Source organism: Tamandua tetradactyla, chromosome 2 (assembly GCF_023851605.1).
Source record: "Tamandua tetradactyla isolate mTamTet1 chromosome 2, mTamTet1.pri, whole genome shotgun sequence".
NCBI classification, from domain to species: domain Eukaryota; kingdom Metazoa; phylum Chordata; class Mammalia; order Pilosa; family Myrmecophagidae; genus Tamandua; species Tamandua tetradactyla.
In genome coordinates, this window is record NC_135328.1 from 52,510,051 (window position 1) to 52,529,998 (window position 19,948).

General features: G+C 52.9%; 1 protein-coding gene across 1 annotated transcript in view; it reads left to right on the top strand.

The window, feature by feature from the left end:
- Positions 1-10,254, top strand: part of PRRX2 (paired related homeobox 2) — a 48,836-nt gene extending 38,582 nt beyond the window's left edge. The window contains exons 2-4 of the mRNA XM_077147018.1: positions 7,845-8,032; positions 8,532-8,710; positions 9,796-10,254. Of these exons, the coding sequence (XP_077003133.1) occupies positions 7,845-8,032; positions 8,532-8,710; positions 9,796-9,931 (503 nt within the window). The 3' untranslated portion in view covers positions 9,932-10,254. The remainder of the gene's footprint in view (positions 1-7,844; positions 8,033-8,531; positions 8,711-9,795) is intronic.
- Positions 10,255-19,948: the final 9,694 nt, after the last annotated feature.

The window sequence follows — 19,948 nt, forward strand, 5'->3', positions numbered from 1 at the left end:
GCTACACCCTGGCCCTGCCCTCACAGGCTCATGGCCTGGGCAGCCTCACAGCCACCCCCTCCTCATGACCACCCTCCCTGCACGCTGCCTGCAGCCCCCACCCGCCCAACCTCTGTCCAACGTGGGTGCCCGTGCACTCTGTCACATACCCAGCTCCAGAAATGCTTCCCTGGCCTTCAGCACTCTTTCCTCTTGGCTACTTCATATACACTTACCCCCTGGAGAGACCCCCAAATCCCACTTCCCTCTCTCTTCAAGAGAGAGGGCACTCTTGGGGCTGGCTCTCTCGCTCAAGGTGGGCCCGTGTTGCAGTGTGGGGAGGTGGTTAAGTGTCCAGACTTGGGCACTGAACTGGAGAGTTCAGATCTCGGCTCCAGCCTTTTACTAGCCATGGACTTTGGGCATTTTGCCTAGCCCCTCTGTCCCTCAGTTTGATCACGTGTCAAACTGGGCTATGAGCCATCCCATGTAGAGTTGTTATGAAGGTTAAATAAGGTAGCTTCTGTTATTCCCATTTTCCAGGTGGGATTCCTGAGGCTGTGTTTTAGTTTCCTTGGCTGCTTAAGCAAATACCATGCAATGGGTTGGCTTCAACAATGGAAATTTAATGGCTCATGGTTTTGAAGCTAAGAGAAGTCCAAATAAAGTCCAAATCAAGGCGATGCTTTCTGCCCAAAGACTGGTGTTGTGGGGCTGGCTGCCTGGCAAACTTGGTCCTGGGCTCCTCTGTCGTTTGGCAATGCATGTGACCTCTCCCTCCTCTCCTGGGTCCCACTGACCTTCAGCTTCTTACCTCCTGTGGCTTTCTCTCCGTCTGTCCCAATTTCACTCCTCTTATAAGGGGCTCCAGTAATAGGAATGGGACTCATCCTGGTTGAGGTACAAAAACACCTTCACTGAAGTAACCTCATCAGAAGTTGCTCCTTACACTGGGTTCACGCCCACAGGAACGGATTAAGAAAGGCTGGCCATAAAGGGGTTTGCTTTACAGCCACCCTACTGGTGAGCCTGGGCTGACCTGAGAGCCAGACCTGGATCCTACCACCTCAACCAGCGCTCTCACCTCTTGTGATCTGAGCAAGTAAGAAATTCTCCCTCCAGTAACCCCAGTGGTCTCAGGGAGAAAAATGCTGGGAGTCAAGTCCTGCCTGACGCTGCTCACTGCTCGGGGCCGGCAGCTAAGGACGCGGTTTCTAGAATTCCTGTCTGAGCCCTGCTCCCAGGGGTCCTTCTGAGGAATCCACATCTCTACTAAGAAACGTCAGAGGGCAGCCGAAGCCTCTGCCGGCCTCCCCACCCCCACCCACCTCCACTTCCTTCCTAAGGTTTTTCTGGCTGTAAATATTTCTGCAGCTCCGAGGCCCCTCTGATGAAGGCCCCGTGTTAATTTGTTAAATCCACATCAAGGTCCTGGGGACCCGTTGTTTATTTTTGCGAACGTGTTGGCAGAGATCACATTGGGGGTGGGGGATGGGGTGGGCCTGCTTATTTGGTCCGAATAAATGCTAATTAATAAAAGTTATTTATTTGGGTTGGCCCTCACCACAGCCCCGAGGTCAGGCGCAAACTGACTATTTCAAGCAAAAACAAACAGAGAGTGTCTCTCAACGGCTTGAGAAAGGCAGGAACGAAGAGGTTGGGTTTATTTGTCTTGGGAAGAATCCGCAGTTAATTCCCTCCAGACTATTTAGACCCTTAAATTACACGGAGTAAGAAAACCATGGGAGCAGGGGAGGGAGTCAAAAACACTTGATCATTTGGCTGAGAGCAGAGTTTTTAAATGTCTTTGGCCCACAGTCAGCCTAATAAATGGTATGTGTGAAATAATTTAATGGCAGAAAACTGAGCGCCAGTCATTTTTTTTTTCTCATGGTAATGTAATCGGGGACGATGTAATTTTGGTTTAAAGGAAGAGACCGGCAGACCTCCCCGATTATCTCTTGTACGATGGGCCCCAATGATAGCATCTAAACAGCCAGTTCAAATGGAAGCAGTTTATTGCTTTGTTTTAAATCTCAGAGCAAAGCAGAACTTTGATTGAACAAAAGGAAACTTTGGGCCGAGCCCTGTTGGACAGAACGGGCCCAGCGCCTCTGTGCAGATGCAGATGAGACAGGCACAGTGAAAAGGGCGGGATTGCACACCAAGCGCCTGGGAGGGGAAGGGACTTATTTTCTGAATGCTTTAAGCCCCCAGAGGAATACACACACCCACCACAGTGCATTTCTCAGGAGGTGATTCAGGAACTCATTGTTACAAAGAAATATCCGCAGCAGAGGCCAACGCCAGGGTTCCCAGCTGAGTCAGAAGCTGTGGGTTCCAGCCCTGGGCCGCCCGGGAGATGCTGTCTCTCTCCGCCTCAGTCCCCGGCAGGGGCTGCAGACCCGTGTCCCCACTGTGGGCCGGGCTAAGAAGGGCCACCGGCCATCCAGCAGTGACTACGGTCTTGGCACTGCGCTAACCCCAGCCCTGCACCCCAACCTCCTGTGCTGGGCATGTGTCCTAGAATACAAGCTGCCAGAATGCGATACCCCAGAAACGGAATGGCTTTTAAAAGGGGGGAATTTGATAAGTTGCAAGTTTACAGTTTTGAGGCTGTGAAAATGTCCAAATTAAGGCAAGGCTATGAAAATGGCCAATCCAAGGCATCCAGTGAAAGTTACCTTTGTGCAAGAAGGCCGATGATATTCAGGGTTTCTCTCTCAGCTGGGAGGGCACATGGTGAAGTCTACTAACTTTCTCTCCTGGCTTCTTCTTTGATGACGCTCCTGGGGGGCTGTTTTCCTTCTTCATCTCCAAAGGTACCTGGCTGCGTAGGCTGTGTTGGTACCGTCCTTTCTCCAAAATGGTTCCTTCTTAAAGGGCTCCAATAAACAACCCCACCTTGAATAGGTGGAGACGCATCTCCATGGAAACCACCTAATCAAAAGTTACCACCCACAACTGGGTGGCTTACATCTCCATGGGAACAATCAAAAAGCTACCACCCAGCAATACTGGATGAGGATTAAAGGACATGGCTTTTCTGGGGTCCACAACAGATTCCAGCCGGCACACCATGGAAGCCATCCTTGTTTACAGATGGGAAAGCCCAGGCTCTGGGGATTAAGTCCCTCGCCATGGCTACACAATGGCAAAACCAGTGTGAACCCAGATCTGACAGGCACCAAAGCCTGTGGTCAATATAGGGCTCGAGTCCACGGCACAAGCAGAGGTTGGGGGAAGAGGTGGGAGACATGCGTGAGGGTGGGACACGGGCTGCAGGGGGCCTGGTGTGGAGGGCTGTAGGGATCGTAAACCCTCCCGAGAGCGAAATCCCTCTCTTCTCCCGTACAGCAGCAAACTCAGGCCCCTCATATGCAATAAGAAGGACGCCTCCAAGACGACAAGCTGTGTTACCACACTGTGCCATGCAGTGGCCTGGGAGTCATGCAACTGGGATCCCTCCCAGCTTTTTCTGACCAGTCGATTGTGATCTTGGCCAAGCCACTGTCCCTCAGGGTGACTAGCTCTGAGGTCTCCCTTTAGAATAAAGAGGTGCCGAGGTTCTGGGCTGGAGATTTGGGTGCATTTCTGTATTGGTAAAATGACGTTGAGACTGGAGGTCCCTCCCATAGAGTCTCCCTGAACTTAGGCTTTGAGAGCTGGCACTGAGAGTGTGACAGCCCCCCCATGTCACCGTCCCTAGGAGCAAGGTGGGTGAGGGAGAAGACAACCACAGAGCCAGGCTCTCAAAGCCTGAGCTGGCTGAGTCTTCGGCAGACATGGATTTAAATCCTAGCTGCCTGACCTTGGGTAAGAAACTGGTGCAGCCTCAATATCCCTTTGTGTAAAGTGGGGTAACAGGATGCACCTCAAAGAGGGGTGCAGGAATTCAGCGGGCGGAAGCGTGTGGAGCACTTGGCACCAGGCCTGGCACAAACCAGGTCCGTATTAGCTGCCTTGTTGGTGAGCCCAAGAGAGAGCCAATTCGAAGCCCACCATGGAGCCCTCTTGGCATTGATTGGTGAAGGTCTGGGGTAAATGTCTTTATGTGCAGGTTTTGGCTCCAAGCACCATCCAGCTTAACTGGTTTAAAAGTGGAATTGTTTCTTCCGACACCCACTCTCTGGGGCAAAGGCTGTAAAATGGTTTTCATTTAAACACCCCCAGTTTTGAATTGCTCAGAAACTTCCCGAAAAATTTCTCCTTTTTTGGCTGAAATGTCTCCTGCCTTGGGTGTGTGCCCAAGCAACGTTGCCTGAAGGGGAGTGGAAATTGGCTCTTTCATGGCTGGTGTTCCAGAGGCTTCCATCCCTCCTTTTGGGCTATTGATCACCAGCTGGTTTTCAGCATGCGGCCCTTGTTTCGGTTTCAAGTTTCTTCCTTTCATGGGGGTGGAAGTGACGGCGGCGGACAGAGCCCATGGTTCACAGGCTCCACAGACATTCTCATCCATCTTCGCCTTTTCTTAGAGGGAAGGGGTAAGGAGTGAAGTGTGAAGCCAGTCCATGCCACGAGGCCAGCTTGCAAGTGGCCACGCTGCATCCCTCCCCCCGCTGCCTTCCCCACTCCCACTGCCTTCCCCTCCCCGGCACTTGGCTCAAGTGTTAGCAAGTATTTCCCTAAAGGGGAAAAAATACTACATGTAAACTCCTCATCATTCCTCTAAACCAGGGTTTCTCAACCTCGGCACTATTGACATTTAGGATTGAGTAGTTCTTTGATGTTGGGGGGCCTGCTCTGTGCCCTGTGGGATGTCTCTCAGCATCCACTGGATGCCAGTAGCACCCCCTGCCCCACTGGTGACAGTCTAATATATCTCCAGGCAGGTGGTCTAAATCCAGCTTTGAGGTCATTTTTTTCCAGGGTGCCCTCCCTGATTCCTGCCCAAGAGCTTCGCCCCGTTCTCCTCCCCATCCTAATCATTTACCAGTCTCAGGGAACAATGGCTCCTTAAATCGAATTAGTTTCTCGAGTCAGTAAACCCTGCTAACCCGGGAGTTGCATGAAGCCAGGGGTTGAGTATCCTCCATCACCGGACCTGGCATATTCTAGCTGCTCAGCAACAGTTACCTGAACAAATGACCAGCACCGTGCAAGGAGCATAGGGTGCATAAAAGGAACGTGTTACTGAAGAAACAAAAATATGGACAAAAATCCAAAACGTTGACAGTATGCTCTGTTGGCCAAGCTGTGGGCAAAACAGGACCTCCCAGATGGCGCTGGTGGGAATGCAACATGGAATGAACCCTGCGGGGATGGGAAGAAGGGGGGATTTGGCTTCAACTAGCATTTGCTGTGTGGCCCAGAATCCCACTTCTAAGAATCTATCTCAAGGTTGCACTGGCAAAAATAGAAAATCATGATTGCACGAGGTTATTCACTGTGGCGTTATTTTAATGGCAAAAGATTGGAAACATGCTAAATGCCCATCAGTGGATTGAATAAACCACAGTCAGAGGATCACACAATGGCTACTCTGGGGCTGTGAAAAGAAATGCAAATGATTTCCATGCACTGTTAGGGAGGGAGCCCCAGGATATAAATTAGGTGGGGGAAAAAAGCAAGGTATAGAACAGTATATACTATGCTACCTTTTGATAGATGAAGGGGAGAAAATAGTATGCATATTTACATTTGCAAAAAGGAATGCTGGAAGGATAAAGCAAAAATTAAAATTTAAAAATGGGTCCTACAAATGGAAGGAATGAAAGGGAAAATACATTATGGGGAAACAGTTCAAATGTCTATCAATACGAGATAGGATTCCTTTTTTTAATTGTGCCTCCAGACAGCCCATAGAGGTACCTAGGTTTATCTATACTGATGTAGAAGGTGTTCAGAATATTATTAAATAAAAATGGGCAAGTTGCACCGGTGTATGTAGCATGATCTCATACTTGTAAATTTTTACATGTATGTTTGTGAATTTGTAAAATGTATGGAGGGCTATGAACACAAGCTATGAACGGTTGTCCCCTCTGGAGCTGAGGGGAGGACAGGGCTTTGTTTTACTTTGTAGCTTTCTGAGTTGTTTGACTCTGTTCCTGTGACAAGCAGTGATATGATTTTATTAAAATATATATTTTGATAAGAAATGCAGAGATACAGAAAGTTGCCGAATGAAGTGCAAGGTGAGTACAGCTGAGCTGGGGGTCCATGTGGATGAGGTAGTCCGGGAGGACTTCCTGGGGGAGTGGGCAATGTGCTGAGCCCTGGGGGTTGAAGAGTCAGTGCTTCTGCTGCTGGGGAAGATTTAAATGTGGAAACAGCTGCTGAACACCCTCCATCCTGACTCCCAGGAAACAGAATGGACCCAGACAGTTTCAAAGAAGTCATTAACTCCATGCCCTCCCCAGCGTTGTGCCATCACCCTTCCCCAAGCTGCTAATTCTGCACCACAGGCCAGCACGGAAGCTGAATGCTCTCTCCCTATTGGAATTCACCCCCTGGTAGTTCCCACTTCATCTTCTCTTGTACTTTGCTTAAGCTATTCATTCCCCCTGCTCTTTTCTCCCTCCCTCTGGTCTGACTGGAGAACTCTCATACATCCTAAAAACCCCAGTTCGAACCCCACCCAGTTCAAGCTCCTGTGGGCCTGAGTAGCCTCCCCTGACAGGTCCCCCATTGCCCTTCTGGGCTGAGCACGCTCTCCGCTGCCCTGACCTATCCCTCATCCGCTGGCCCTAGGATATCTTATTCTGGGGCCTGCTTCCCCTGCTAGGCAGGAGCTGTCTGATTCATCTCTCCCCAGTGCAGCCCATGGCACACAGTAGGTGCTCAGGATGCTGAAAGAAGCCCTTTTGCGGTGTGGGGGCCTCTGGAAGGCCATGCTCAGCAGCCAACTAGTTTGCTTTGGGGCCAGACTGGTGGAATTCAAATCCCATCAACACTTAGTAGGTACCTGAACTTGAGCAAGGGACCTTGTCTTCTCTGAATCCCTTTCCTTCTCTGTGAAGAAGGAATGATGAAGATAATAGCACCATGTATGTGTGAGCACCCGTGAACTGTGGGTGTAGAGAGAGCCTACACACAGTGGGCCCTCAATACCGTGCTGCTTACTCCTCCTTATTGTATATTGTTATAGTTCAACGACAAATATCAGTAGAGGATTCACTGTGTTCCAGAACCCTGGGCCAGGTTCCTGACCAGGCCAGTTGTCCCTCATGACAGTGGGTGTTGTCACTTGGGCTCTTGTGTGGGCACCATCTGAGTTTGGTCAGACCATGGGCTCTATGGGGGAAGAGACTGGCTGCTTTCTACCTACCTGTCTGTCTGTCGATGTATCTGTCTATTTTCCTTTAATTAGAGAAGTAGTGGGTTTACAAAATAACCATGCCTAAAATACAGGAATCCATATACTATCCGATTATGAACACCTCGGTGTGGGACATTTGTTACAACTGATGATAGCACATTTTTATGATTGAACTATTGACCGTTGTCCGTGGTTTAACTTAGGGTTCACTGTGTAGCGTACTTCCAGCCTGGTGGCTTCTCTTCACCGTTGACTCCCAGGGCCCTCATGGCTTGCACTGCATCTGCCACATAGCAGGTGCTCAGTAAATGATGGGTTTTAGAATGAATGAATGAACCGAAGAATGAATCAGGCAGCGAGTTAAATGGATATGAACCTCTGTCCTCCGGCCCTACTGTCTGCAGCGGGAGGCACAATTTAAACGTGCGGTGGCGAGTTGCTGAGCGGTTGGCTGTGTTGTGACCCGGGAGGCGCCTCCGGGAGAGCTGGGGGCAGCGTGCCGGGGCTGGGGCCGGGGCTGAAGGCCGTTTGGGGCCGGGACTGGAGGCCGTTCGGGGACTACGCGCCGCCCGCCGCCCCGCTCACCCCGCTGCCCTCTCCGCAGGCGAGTGCCCCAGCCCAGGGCGCGGGAGCGCCACCAAGCGGAAGAAGAAACAGCGGCGGAACCGCACCACTTTCAACAGCAGCCAGCTGCAGGCGCTGGAGCGCGTGTTCGAGCGCACGCACTACCCCGACGCCTTCGTGCGCGAGGAGCTGGCCCGGCGGGTCAACCTCAGCGAGGCGCGCGTGCAGGTGAGCGAGGGCCGTGCGAGGGTCACCCGTCGGGGGTGGGGGGTGCGCCCGGGGAGCAGACAGCCACCCTTCGGGCAGGGGGAAGGAGGGGCCTAGGTGCGCTGTCCAATAACGAGGCCGCCGCCCGGCAGGAAGGGTTTTAGCCAATAAAAGTTGTTCTGGAGGGTCGAGTGCTTTCTCGGTGTCAGCCCTGAGCTTAGTGCTCAGCATGCGCACTTTCCTTCCAACCTCGCGGTGACTGAGTGTGCATTTATTCATTCGTTCATTCATTCATTAGCTCGTTTTCCAATATATACTTACCGAGCCACAGGTACCATATGTCACCGTCATTTTACAGCTGGGGAAACTGAGGCCCAGAGAGGAGGTGGTGGCAGAGCAGGTACGCACCCAGGTCTGTGGGGCTCCAGAAGGACTCCGGAGCCCCGAGACCCCCCGGGTAGGACAGTCCCCTCCCACCTCAGCCCGCCGTACCCTGTCCGCCACACCCTTGCACCCCCAGGTCTGGTTCCAAAACCGCCGGGCCAAATTCCGCCGGAACGAACGGGCCATGCTGGCCAACCGCTCTGCCTCGTTCCTCAAGTCCTACAGCCAGGAGGCCGCCATCGAGCAGCCTGTGGCTCCCCGGCCCACCACCCTGAGTCCTGACTATCTCTCCTGGACAGCTTCGTCCCCCTATAGGTGAGAGTGGGAGCCCCTTCAAGCTGGGAGGGGGCATCCAGGAGACCCCATGAGGCCTTTTAGGAGCCAGACTCCTTTGATGATCAGAGGAGAGTTGTGAATGGTGTCCAGGTGGCCCTCGGACCAAGGGCCCACAGGTGGTGTATGTACACGTGCGTGTGCATGCGTGAGTCAGTGTGCACACATATGCCTGCAATGTTTGCACGTGGGAGTGTGCCTGCAATGTGTGCACATGGGAGTGTGCATGAGTGTGTGGAAGGGAGAGAAGAGAGGCCTGTCTAGAGGGGGAGTGAAGTACAGACATCACCCTGAAGAAGTTGAAAACCTGCAGGAAGGTTTCCAGGCTGTCCCAGAAGCCCCAGGACCACAGAGAGAGCCTCCAGGTGAGAAGTTCAGAGTGGGAGAGCTCAAGAAAAGGTCTCTCCTTCCTGTGGGCCTGGACTGGGATGAGGAGCGCAGAGCTAAGTTCTGGGCGGTTCTTGCCCAAGTCAACGCTGGCAGAAGACTCCAAGGTGGCAAGCAGGAAGGAAGAGAGAGGAGGTGCTCAGAGAGCAGGGTCACTGTACACCCAACTCCAGGAGGCATCGCTCGCCCCTTAGTCTGCATGAATGTGGCTAGGGCAGGGGTGTTACAGGAGGGACGGTCGCAGCAGGTGGCTGGGTGGGCTCATGAAATCTTAGTCCTACCACTGCCTACACACTCCCTTCCCAGTCCTTATCTGGGTGAAAGAAGAGCCAAGGCGTCATTTAATACAGGCTGTGTTCATTCCACATCCATCCCGCCATGTGCCAGGCCCAGGGCAGGTGCCAGAGTGAACAAGACTCAGTGCCTGCTCTCAGGAAGCCCATGGTGCAGGGAGGAATGTCAGCACATGAACAGGGAAAGCCCATCGTCCCAGCACCCACCCTGAGTGTTTTAACTCCTCCCCAAATCCTGCAACCCAAGACCACCCCATCCCCAGGTAAAGGCTTCCAAGGATAGCAAATTGAGCAGGGGAGGCAGGAGGACCAGAGGCTGGGGTCAAGGACCGACAGCCAGAAAAGGTCAGCACACCAATGTGTTCTTGTGTCCCCTGTTGCCCTCAGCACAGTGCCGCCCTACAGCCCTGGGGGCTCGGGCCCTGCAACCCCGGGGGTCAACATGGCCAACAGCATCGCCAGCCTCCGTCTCAAGGCCAAGGAGTTCAGCCTGCACCACAGCCAGGTGCCCACGGTGAACTGACGGCCAGCCCCACCGGGACCCAGCCGCCTCCTTTGTCCAAGGATGGAAAAGAAGGCAGACACCCAGGAAAGTGACCTTCTCCTGTCCCTTATATCTGGGACAGGCCGGTTGGGCTTGGCCCCTCTCTCCAGTCCAGACTCCTGACCCTAAGAGGCTACTGAGGCATGTGGAGCCCGGCTCAGCCCCTGTCCACAGCCGCCTGTAAGTGACCGTTGGAGGGATTGGGCTGGAAGACTGAGCAGGAGCTCGCCAAGGACCTCATTTACTTTGTGTATTAGAACCAAAAAGCTTTTGTCTTTAAGAAATAAAATGATTTTTTTTAAGCCCTAAAAGGCTGTGGGAGGGCGGGTAAGGGCAGCGAGGGGGCAGGTTTACAAAGCCATGTTGGCAGCTGAGACAGAGCCGGGCCTTCCAGGGCCTCTAGTCTGCAGCGGCGATGGGGCCTGCCCTGGGCCCGGCACAGACCAGCAGCCACCTGGGGCCTGCTGCTCTCCCGCCCATTGTCCTGTCACCCCACTGATTCCAGGGGGTGCGGAGGGGGTGGGGTGACAGACACCCGCCCTGGTCACCATCTACTATCTCGAACCTCAGAGGGGACATCCAGGAACAAAGCAGGAAGCCCAGGCTCCCAGCCCAAGCCCTGTCTCTGCCTTGGGGGGCTTCTTCTCTGCCTGTGAGGGGCCAGGATGGGTGACCATAGATTCTTAGACTACTCAGAGGGTGTGCGGGCAGACGCTGGAATTCTGTCCCTTGCGTCTGTGTACGCAAAAAGCATGGGACCCTTCTGGGCAAGGATCCCGGGCAAAAGGCCCAGAAAACAAGGGTGAGGAGTAAAGGTCCTGGTGATATTCACATGGCAGAGCAGTGGTCCCTGATGGTTGAGACCACCAGAAAGGTCTTCTCCCAAGTCCCCCACCCCAACAGAAGACACGCGCTGTAAGAGGGTGTTCTGGTTTGCTAATTGCTGGAACGCAACACCAGAGATGGATTGGCTTTTAATAAAAGGAGATTTATTTAGTTAAAAACGTATAGTTCTTCTGAGGAAAGGCAGCTAACTTTCAACTGAGGTTTTTTCTTACGTGGGAAGGCACAGGGTGATCTCTGCTGGCCTTTTCTCCAGGCCTCTGTTTTCCAACATCTTTCCCCGGGGTGATTCCTTTCTGCATCTCCAAAGGCTGGGGCTGAGCTGTGAGTGCTGAGATGAGGTATGCTGAGCTGCTTGGGCTGTGCTATATTGAGTCTCTCATTTAAGCACCAGCCAATTAAGTCAAATGTCATTCATTGCAGCAGGCACTCCCATTAGCCAACTGCAGATGTAATCAGCAACAAATGAGGTTCACGCACCCTTGGCTCATGTCCACAGCAACAGAACTAGGTGCCTTCACCTGGCCAAGTTGACACCTGAATCTGACTACCACAGAGGGTAGTTCCACTAGCCTGTAACATCGCAGAAAACTGAGGGGGGAGGAAGTAGTCTGAGGCTGGCCCCCTCCACCTGTCCCCTGCCACCCTTCTGATGGGCTTACCCAGTGGAGATAGAAGTGAGAGTGGCAACCACCATCAGCGCCCAGGAAGTAGGACAGCACTCCCAAGCCCCAAGGGCACAGTCAGACTCTCTCGATGGAGTCAATTAGATGGGCCTGTTTTCACATATTCTGCCCTCCCCATACTGCATCAAAAAACCAGGGGGTTCCCACCCACAGCCTTCATCTTCTAGACAGCCTCAGACAGGCTGAAGCCACATACAAAGCCTTGCACGAGGGCAGCCCCCAGTTGTTTCAGAAGGTCTGGTGATGATAGGTATGTGTGAAGTGCATCCCCCCTCCAATATGTCCCTAAATATTCCACCCCAGCACGCCATCTGAAATGCTACCCTGATGTCATCTTTCTTGTGGGTTAAGTATTGCTCTCTCCAGAAGCGCCAACGGTCCTGGGAAAGGCTGACTGCCCAGTCACTGTGTGACTGCCTTGCTCGGGTGCCTGGTTGGTCTCTTCCTTGGCAGTGGGGACCCTGGTCAGCAGCGGAGCATGGGACACTGATGGTGGGGTGGGAGGCACAGACTCAGACTGAGGGTGGGCACGGGCTGGGCATTTGGCTTAGGCAGACCTGACTGTGAGGACCAGGCTGGACCAAGGGAGAGACCTGCGCCCTGGAAAGGGTGGGTAATCAGAGCTGTGTTTTCTTGCGCTGCTTGGCCTCTGGGCCATTTGTCAGGCAGAGCACAGACATAGGGTCCTTTGCCACAGAGGCGGCTGCATCTTACAGGGAAGCAAAATACTAAATGGGTAATTACAACACCACGTGACTATGAGGAGGTGATGCAGGAGGCTAAGGAGCACCTAGAGGGAACCACAAACCTTAGTCTTAGGCATCCCGGCTGGCTTCCTGGAGGAGGTGTGCCTGGAAAGATGAAGAGTTTTCTACACAAAGAGGAGAGGGAAACTGTTTCTGGCTACAGAAACTGCATATGTGGGCCAAGACAGAGCTTCTCTTCTTGGGATGGTGGGAGCAGATCCTGGCGAAGGTCAAAGGTAGACAGAAGCAGGCGCTCGCTCAAGCAGAGCTTGTGTGGCCAGGGCTAGAAATCCCAGGGGCTGGGGGAAGCCATGAGGGGACATGCTTGGTAGAGAGATGCAATACTCAGCCTCTATGTAGAGCAGGGACTGGGCGGCTAAGAGTGGAGACAGAGACCCACGTGGAGGCTGGGCCAGCTGTCCAGGAAGGAGGAGGCAGGGGTCTGGACCAGATGGAGGATGAAGTGGGTGGATCCAAGGGATATCTGGGAGGCAGCAAGAGCAGGAGTTGGTCTCTGACTAGATAATGGGCTGAGGGAGAAGGTGGAGGCTGTAGGGCCACATTTTGGCTAAGCAAGCAGGCAAGGCCAGGAGAATGAGCCCGCCCCAGACTGGTCATTTCCTGGTGGAAGTCTCTGGAAGATGCTGGTTTGTCCCCATGACCAGGTAAGAACTGAGGGCATCCTGGCCTAAGCAAGGTTCCCCCGGGCATGGAGCATGCCTTCCCACGCTGCAGAAGCTCTAACCTCTGAGGGAGTGAATGGACCAGACCTGCCTAGACAGCCCCCAACCCTCCAGGCCTCAGATGGAGGCACAGGCGGCTGCCTTCTAGGTCTTCGCTGATTTTCAATCCAAAGGGAGGACGCCGTGAAAAATCACCAGGTGGGAGCTGTCTGTGGAGTGGGGGAGCTCAGGCTGGGGACCCGGAAGGCGGGTCCCTTGCATGCCAACTCCAGAAAAGGCTGTGGGGGCCCCATTCCCACAGAGGCGCTGGCCCTGCCACGGGACCACAGGGACGTCAATGTCACTTCCTCCTGAGCGCTCTAGAGAAAACAAATGGGCTTAATCGTTTACACATGCTGCTTCGGGAAGCTGGAAAGCAGGAGGCACGACAGCCCTCCCTGTAAATGAAAAAATATTCAAACATTGCTGTCGCTCTCGTAGCCCTAAATTGCAGGGCTGTGTGGGCAGCACGCCAGGCACCCGTCCCAGGATATGACTGCACAAGGATGAGGTACCTGATGCCCCATCTCAGCTGGGGGGAGCTTGGAATCCTCCCATCTCTGCCTCGCTTTGCCATTTGACCAGCTGGGCTTGTGAGAGGGGTTGCATGTATCTGCTTTTAGTTTTTGTTAGAAATAAAGGAACTTGGGTTGAGAGAGACAAAGAGAGGGAGAGGGAGAAAGAGAAGGAAAGGCTGTTTGGCTTTTGCAAAACCTGAGAAATAAATATCAGACTTCCTGGCTCTTGACTCTGGTCAAGGACAGACACTTGGGTTTATCCTGGAGGAGTACAGAATGAGGGGTGAGTTTGAGAAAGTCAAAATACACCCCTCCTGGGAAATGCCCAGGGGGACAAGACCCTCGAGCTCAGGGGCTCTTACCCATGAGCCCCTCGGTGCCCACCCTCCTCGTGGTGCCAGTTGGGGGACAAAATCAGAATGGTATCCCCGACTCCTGCACCTCTGCCACCCGCCCCTGGAGGGCGCTGTGGAGTAGCTGTTGGGCAGAGAGTGGGATGCCTGCCAGGATCCTGAGAACCACTGGCCCAGAACCCGGGCTGGCAGCTGGCTGCTGAGCCAACCCCCTCTTGGAAAACAAAGAAATAAGAAAACCCCAACCCCCCAGCAGGGGTCATAACATAAAACCCAGCCCAGGCATTCCAGAAAGTGATTATGGCAAAATGAATCCACAGTCATGAAAATGTGCATAAGGATGTCTACTACAAGAAATAATCCAAAATGGGGAAAAAGGACATGCGTAAGGATGTCTGTCACATATTTTATACAAGTAATGTAAATAACTTGAATTTTATGGTGGCTCACAATCTGATAATCTCCCTATTTTTTTCTAATGTGGTAATAATTTTATAGAAAAATGAAATGATCTTTAAAAAAAAAATCCAAGTCGGTCATTGTAGTGGTCTCAAATACACAATGAGCTCTTTGAAGGTAAAAAGGACCCTTTTTCCCTCGTCTTTTATATTTCCCTTGGTGCCTAGGACAGAGCTGAACAGGTACTTTGGATACCATGGGTCAGTGGTATCCTCTGGCCACCCCTAGGAATGGAGGTGTGACTGCCAAGCCCCTATCCAAAGCTCTCGTCCCTACTCCTTATTTCACCACTAGTCTCTCAGGTCTTGAAGCTTTGTGGTCATCAATAATTCATTTTACATTGCAAATGCTGGGGGAAAAAAAGTGTGCTTGAGAACATCTAAGTATTAGTTTGCACCTTAGGAGAAATGGGACATGGATTGAACTTGGGGTATGAGGGTGTGGGCATCTTGCAGTTGGAGGGGAACTAAAGGACAGATGTGTGGCCCCATGATTCTGGCCCCTGAGGGGCACAGCTCTCCTTGAGCACCAACACAGCCTGTGACTTGCTTCTAACCAACACAATATGGCAAAGGTGGAGGGATTTTGCAGATGTAATTAAGGTCCCGAATCAGTTGGTTTTGACTTAATCAGAAGGGGGATTGTCCTGGGATCTCATCAGGTAAGCCTTTAAAAGAGGGTCCAGGGCTTCCCTGAAAGAAGAGATTCTAAGCAGGAGAGACAATTTCCTGGCAAACAAGCTAGGTTGGGAACTGCCTGTGGAGAGGAGCGGCTTCTAGGAGCTCAGGGCCTCAGGCTTACAGTAACAAGGAGCTGAATGAGCCTGGGAGGGGACACAGCTCTCTAAATGAGAACGCACCGCGGAGAGCATATCGACTGGAGTCTGGGAGGCTCTGAACAGACTTCCGACCCACGGAAACTGGGAGGTAATACGTGTGTGTGTTGTCTTCAGCCAGGAGGTTTGTGGCCACTTGTCACACAGCAATAGAGAACTAATACAGGCGGGGACAGAGCTTGGAAATCCGCCCAAGCTCAACCTCGCTCTGTCCACAGTCCCCCCAAATTGCCCCCAAGCCCTCCACAGGGCAGAGGTGAGGCCCCTTTTCAAATTATCTGCTGGGCCTCAGGACCAGCCTTCTGTCTTGCCTCCTTCCAGGCCTTTCGACTCCAGCTGACAGGTTAATTGTCCTGAAACACAACCTCCATCACTTCCCTCCCCCTGCCTAAAGCCTCCTAGGCCTCCCCGGGGCCCTTCTAGCAAAACACAGTCTCCCAGGCCTGGCGTTCAAGGCTCCACCCTCTTGTCCCAATCTCCCCGTCCAGCCTGAACCCCACCTCCCCCAGATTCTCCAGACCGTCCTGCCAACTCAGTCCCCTTTCCTCCCGGCATTCCCCACCTCTCTGTTCCCCAAGCCAACATCCTCCCCACCCAACTGGTCTCTGCCAGTTAAAATCTGTTCCAATGAAAGTTGCAATAAAGTGTCAACTTAAAAAACAAAATCAAGTTGACTTCTAGGCAGTCCACTGGTATGTGGGCCTCTCCAGGGAGAGGTGCATAGTTTGAAAAAATGATAATTCAATGTTATCATTTTATATCTGGAAAATGGGGAAAAAATATATATCCTTTTATTTTCATCATTCAAACTTTAAAATGCAAAGCTAATCAAAGTCTTCTTGGCTGCAGTAGACATCCGGAGGAGCTAAGATACTCACGTGGCAGCCACACAGCAGAACCTCCAGGGAGCGGCAGAACACAGCATGGCTTAGAGGCCAGGAAACCCTGCCTACCTCACAGGCTCGCTCTCTCTCTTGCATACATATGTGTGTGTGTGTTTATATAAAATATATAAAATTTTAAAATATGCATTGTAAAAAAAAAATCTGGAAAGTCATAAACCAAAATATTAACAGCAATTTTCTCAGGGAGGTGGGATTGTGTGTGGTCTCTATTCTTTATATGCACACTTGTAAAATTCTCTTCTTGGGGTCTAAAAATGGACAAAACTCTTTAAAGTCCTATCCAAATTGGAACCATCTTTTTGGAGGATAATTAGGCAATACAGACCGCAAGCTTTAGAAACAGACATGCCTTTTGAGCCAGTAATTTGACTTCCAGAACTACGCCTTAGAGAAACGGATGCATTACAGAGATTTATGCGCAAAGATGCCCGTGAAAGCAATGCTTATGTTAATGCAACCTGGAAAATGAATTATCCAACAATAAGGGTTGATTAAATTAATGATGAGGGTGTTCGACGTGATGGAATGCTGGGAAGCTGTTAAATTTTATGCTATTGACCTTCGAAAGCCCCGGGAGGAAGTGCAGATACATTATTAAAGAATAATCTCAAGCAATGGCAAAAGATTAAGGCCGGGGCGTTGAGGCCAGACCGTGAGGCCCTGAGTGCAGATGCCACCGGCGTCCAACCCGCGTCTCCTGAGTGCCGCCTCAGGGCCGGCCGCTGAGACGCCCTCAATAAATATTTTTTGGTTGTGGAATCCCATCTGGGATAAAAACCAGCCTGAATCTCTACCTCTCAATTCCATGTCTGCACCCACACATTCATTTTACACGGCCCCACCCCGGGTTGCCAGGCACCCTGCCAGGACACAGGGACAGCAGGACAGCGCAGACCCAAGTCCCTGCCCTCCCTGAGCACACCTTCTAGATGGCCAGGAGAGGAACAAGCCAGACACACAGAAGACTGTGCGGTCCTGGCCGGCCGCGTGGGAACACAGCCTCCCTTGCCGAGGGGTGGAAGCCACCTGAGGGCTTGGCATGCAGGAGTCGTGGGAGCCCCCAACTCTGGGTGGGGAATGGACCATGGAGCATTAGGGTGGACGCAGGGATCTGGTTGGGGAGCTAATGCAGCGACCCTGGCCCTCACGGCAGCATGCACAAACGTGGGTCCCAGAAAGTTCTGAGTGTGGCCTGTGACAGCCTCCACGTGATGAGAGCAAAGGAATTTTTTACTTCCTTCTTTGAGCGTCTCTACAATTACCAAAACTTTGACATTGACCATTACTGGTGAGTACATATAATTAATAATTTTTTAAAGTTCCATCTACCTGCAGTTTCCAATTCGAACGATGCCTCTCTCAGGAAGCCTGCCTAGGTTCCCACCAGTCTCAGCGGATACCAACCTCTTCCGTGACTGCTCAAAGCCCAATCTGACTGGAATTCGCAGCCTGTCCCTGAGGACAGGGGCCTCCCTGGAACACACACATGTAGGATTCCCTCCATCTATGGAAATTGACCTTTGCTTTCCCACAGGGTCCCCTGGGTTCTGTTTCTGCCTCTCACAGAGCAGCATCCAGGACTGTGAAAAACAGGCCCCAAACTTGCTCATTCCCCCAAGTCCCTCACTCACTGGGGAAGCGCTCAGAATTTCCAGCCTTGAACCAAGGAATCCATGACATCAGGGAGTCCCAGGGGTCCCTCGGAGGGGCTGTCGTGGGGGGCCGGGAAGCACATCGGCCAACACCTCTCTTAGGCACCATCCTGGGCAAGTGTATATATCGGGAGAGGGGATGAAGGGTTCTCAGCAAATTCTGACAGCAATTCTCCAAATTGGCAGCGTTTCAAGGAGAGGCTCTCCAAATTCCAAGCTCCCCACTATCCCTCAGGAGAAGATGCACCCAGACACAGACCCCAGTTTCGCAGGCCTGGGCCCCAGCCCCATCCACTGCACCCAAAAAGCAAAAAAAACAAACAAAAAACCCTCCTAGCCTGCCTCCCGGTGCTGTGGCTCTCAGCATTCGCTGCTCCCCCACCCGTAGATGGTCAAGGCCAGCACTTTCCTCTGCCCCAACCCCAAGGTCAGGAGGGAGATGCAGCCCCAGAGAGGCTTCACCGATGCTGGCCCAGGTTTGGGGGTGGTCTGGGAGGAACGCATGCTGCAGACGGAGGAAGGAGGTCAGGAACGAAAGACACCCACGGGTGCCCCAGAAGGTAAGCTTGCACTGGGTGCTCAAGTGGCTTCTGGGGACGGCCGAGTCCTGACGCGTGGACCCTGGCTGGGTCAGCAGACGGGTTCGGTTGCGGGGTTCCCTTTCCAGCGTGTCTCGCCTGTTGTGCTCCTCTGCTCAGCCTGGAAGGTGGCCGCTGGTTCTCCTGGGGCCTTGGGTCAGGTTCCAGGTTTGCATGGTCGCCACAGGCAGCAGATACCTCTTCTTGCCTGGTTCTAGTCTGACCCTGAGCAGGGCACTTTGCCCTCGCAGCTTCTTTCCCCAGAAGTAAAATATGAAAACACAATATTGGGCTCGCCCCACATACCCCAGACCGAGCAGTCCACTCACCCTTGAACCTTCACCCTCCTAGCTGTGGGGATTTTCTTCTGGCTCTAGCACAGGGATGCTGGGCAAGACACCTCTTCTTGCTGAACCTAACTTCCCTCATGTAAAAAAATAGTGGCTGCCAGGAGGCCTCTCCCTGCCCGAGAAGGGGGTTGGGTTTCCTGGGGGCAGGAGCAGACCAGGCTCCATGGCCTCCTTCTCGCTCCTGGAAAAACTGTGCTCCTGCCACCTGCCCCTGACAGCATCCTGCGCCCAGCCCCTCCCTGCCCTTGAGCTGCACCTGTTCTTTCCCCGGCCCCCACCCCCACCCCGGCTGGACCAGCTGCTCCTTCCACCACTTCTCCATACACATCCCTTTCACATTCCGGCCACGAGACTCTCTGTCACTTCAAACACCCAAGGGGCCTGAGCGCTCTTCATCCTCGGGTCTTTGCACTGTGATATCCTCACCTTGGATATTTCGTCCCACCCCCAAGCCGGTCTGGTTTACTCTACCTCATCACAGAACACCTCCCCCAGGAAGCCCTCCCCAGCAGGTGTTAGAGGGCCCTTTCTTGTGCTCCCATTGCCCCATCCTAGGGAGCGGAGCACCTGGAGCTGTGATTGCCCTTTGTCCTACTGACCTCCACCCCCAGGCTTAAGCTCCCCAGGGACAGGGCTGATGCTACCCCAGCGCCCAGGCCAGGGCCAAGGAGGTGGTGAACCAGGAAATGAATGAGGGGGCAGTGCACAGGGGGAAGGGCTCTGACAGAACTGCCTTCTTCATCCAGGTTCCAGGTTTGCAAGGTCCCCACGGGTGTCGGATGCCCCCCCTCACCTGAGTCCAGCACATTCTGAGCAGGGCGCTTTGTTCTATCATCTCGTCTTTTCCCGGGAAGGAAAACATAAACACATAAAATTGGGCTCACCCCATGGAACTGACTGCACAGCCCGCCCACCCTTGAACCTGCTGGGTCCCTGCTCTGGGGTCTTTCCTCCTTCTGGCTCTACCATGTCCTAGCTCAGATTGTCGGTCAGGCCATCTCTCCTCTCTGAGCCTTTCTTTCCTCATCTGAAAGCTGAAGTGCCTCCCTCCTTTGATTGTTTTAAGGATTAAGTGAAAAAATGTATAAGCTGCACCCAGCCCAATGTTTAGCAAACACTAAAGGGCTCAACACACGACCGACCGTGCCCTTGTTTCTCTGCAGACGGGCAGCTTTCCATGTGTGAGCCGTGAGAGCAAAGGCTTCATCTCACCACTAGGGGGCAATGCTTCCTGCTCACAGCAGAGAGGGTGGCCAGAGCAGGGGCTAACTCGAATTGCTAGTGAGGCCTGGGGTCCCCTGAGCCCCTACTGAGGCCCCTGCACTGCAGGTCCCACCAGTCAGAGGATA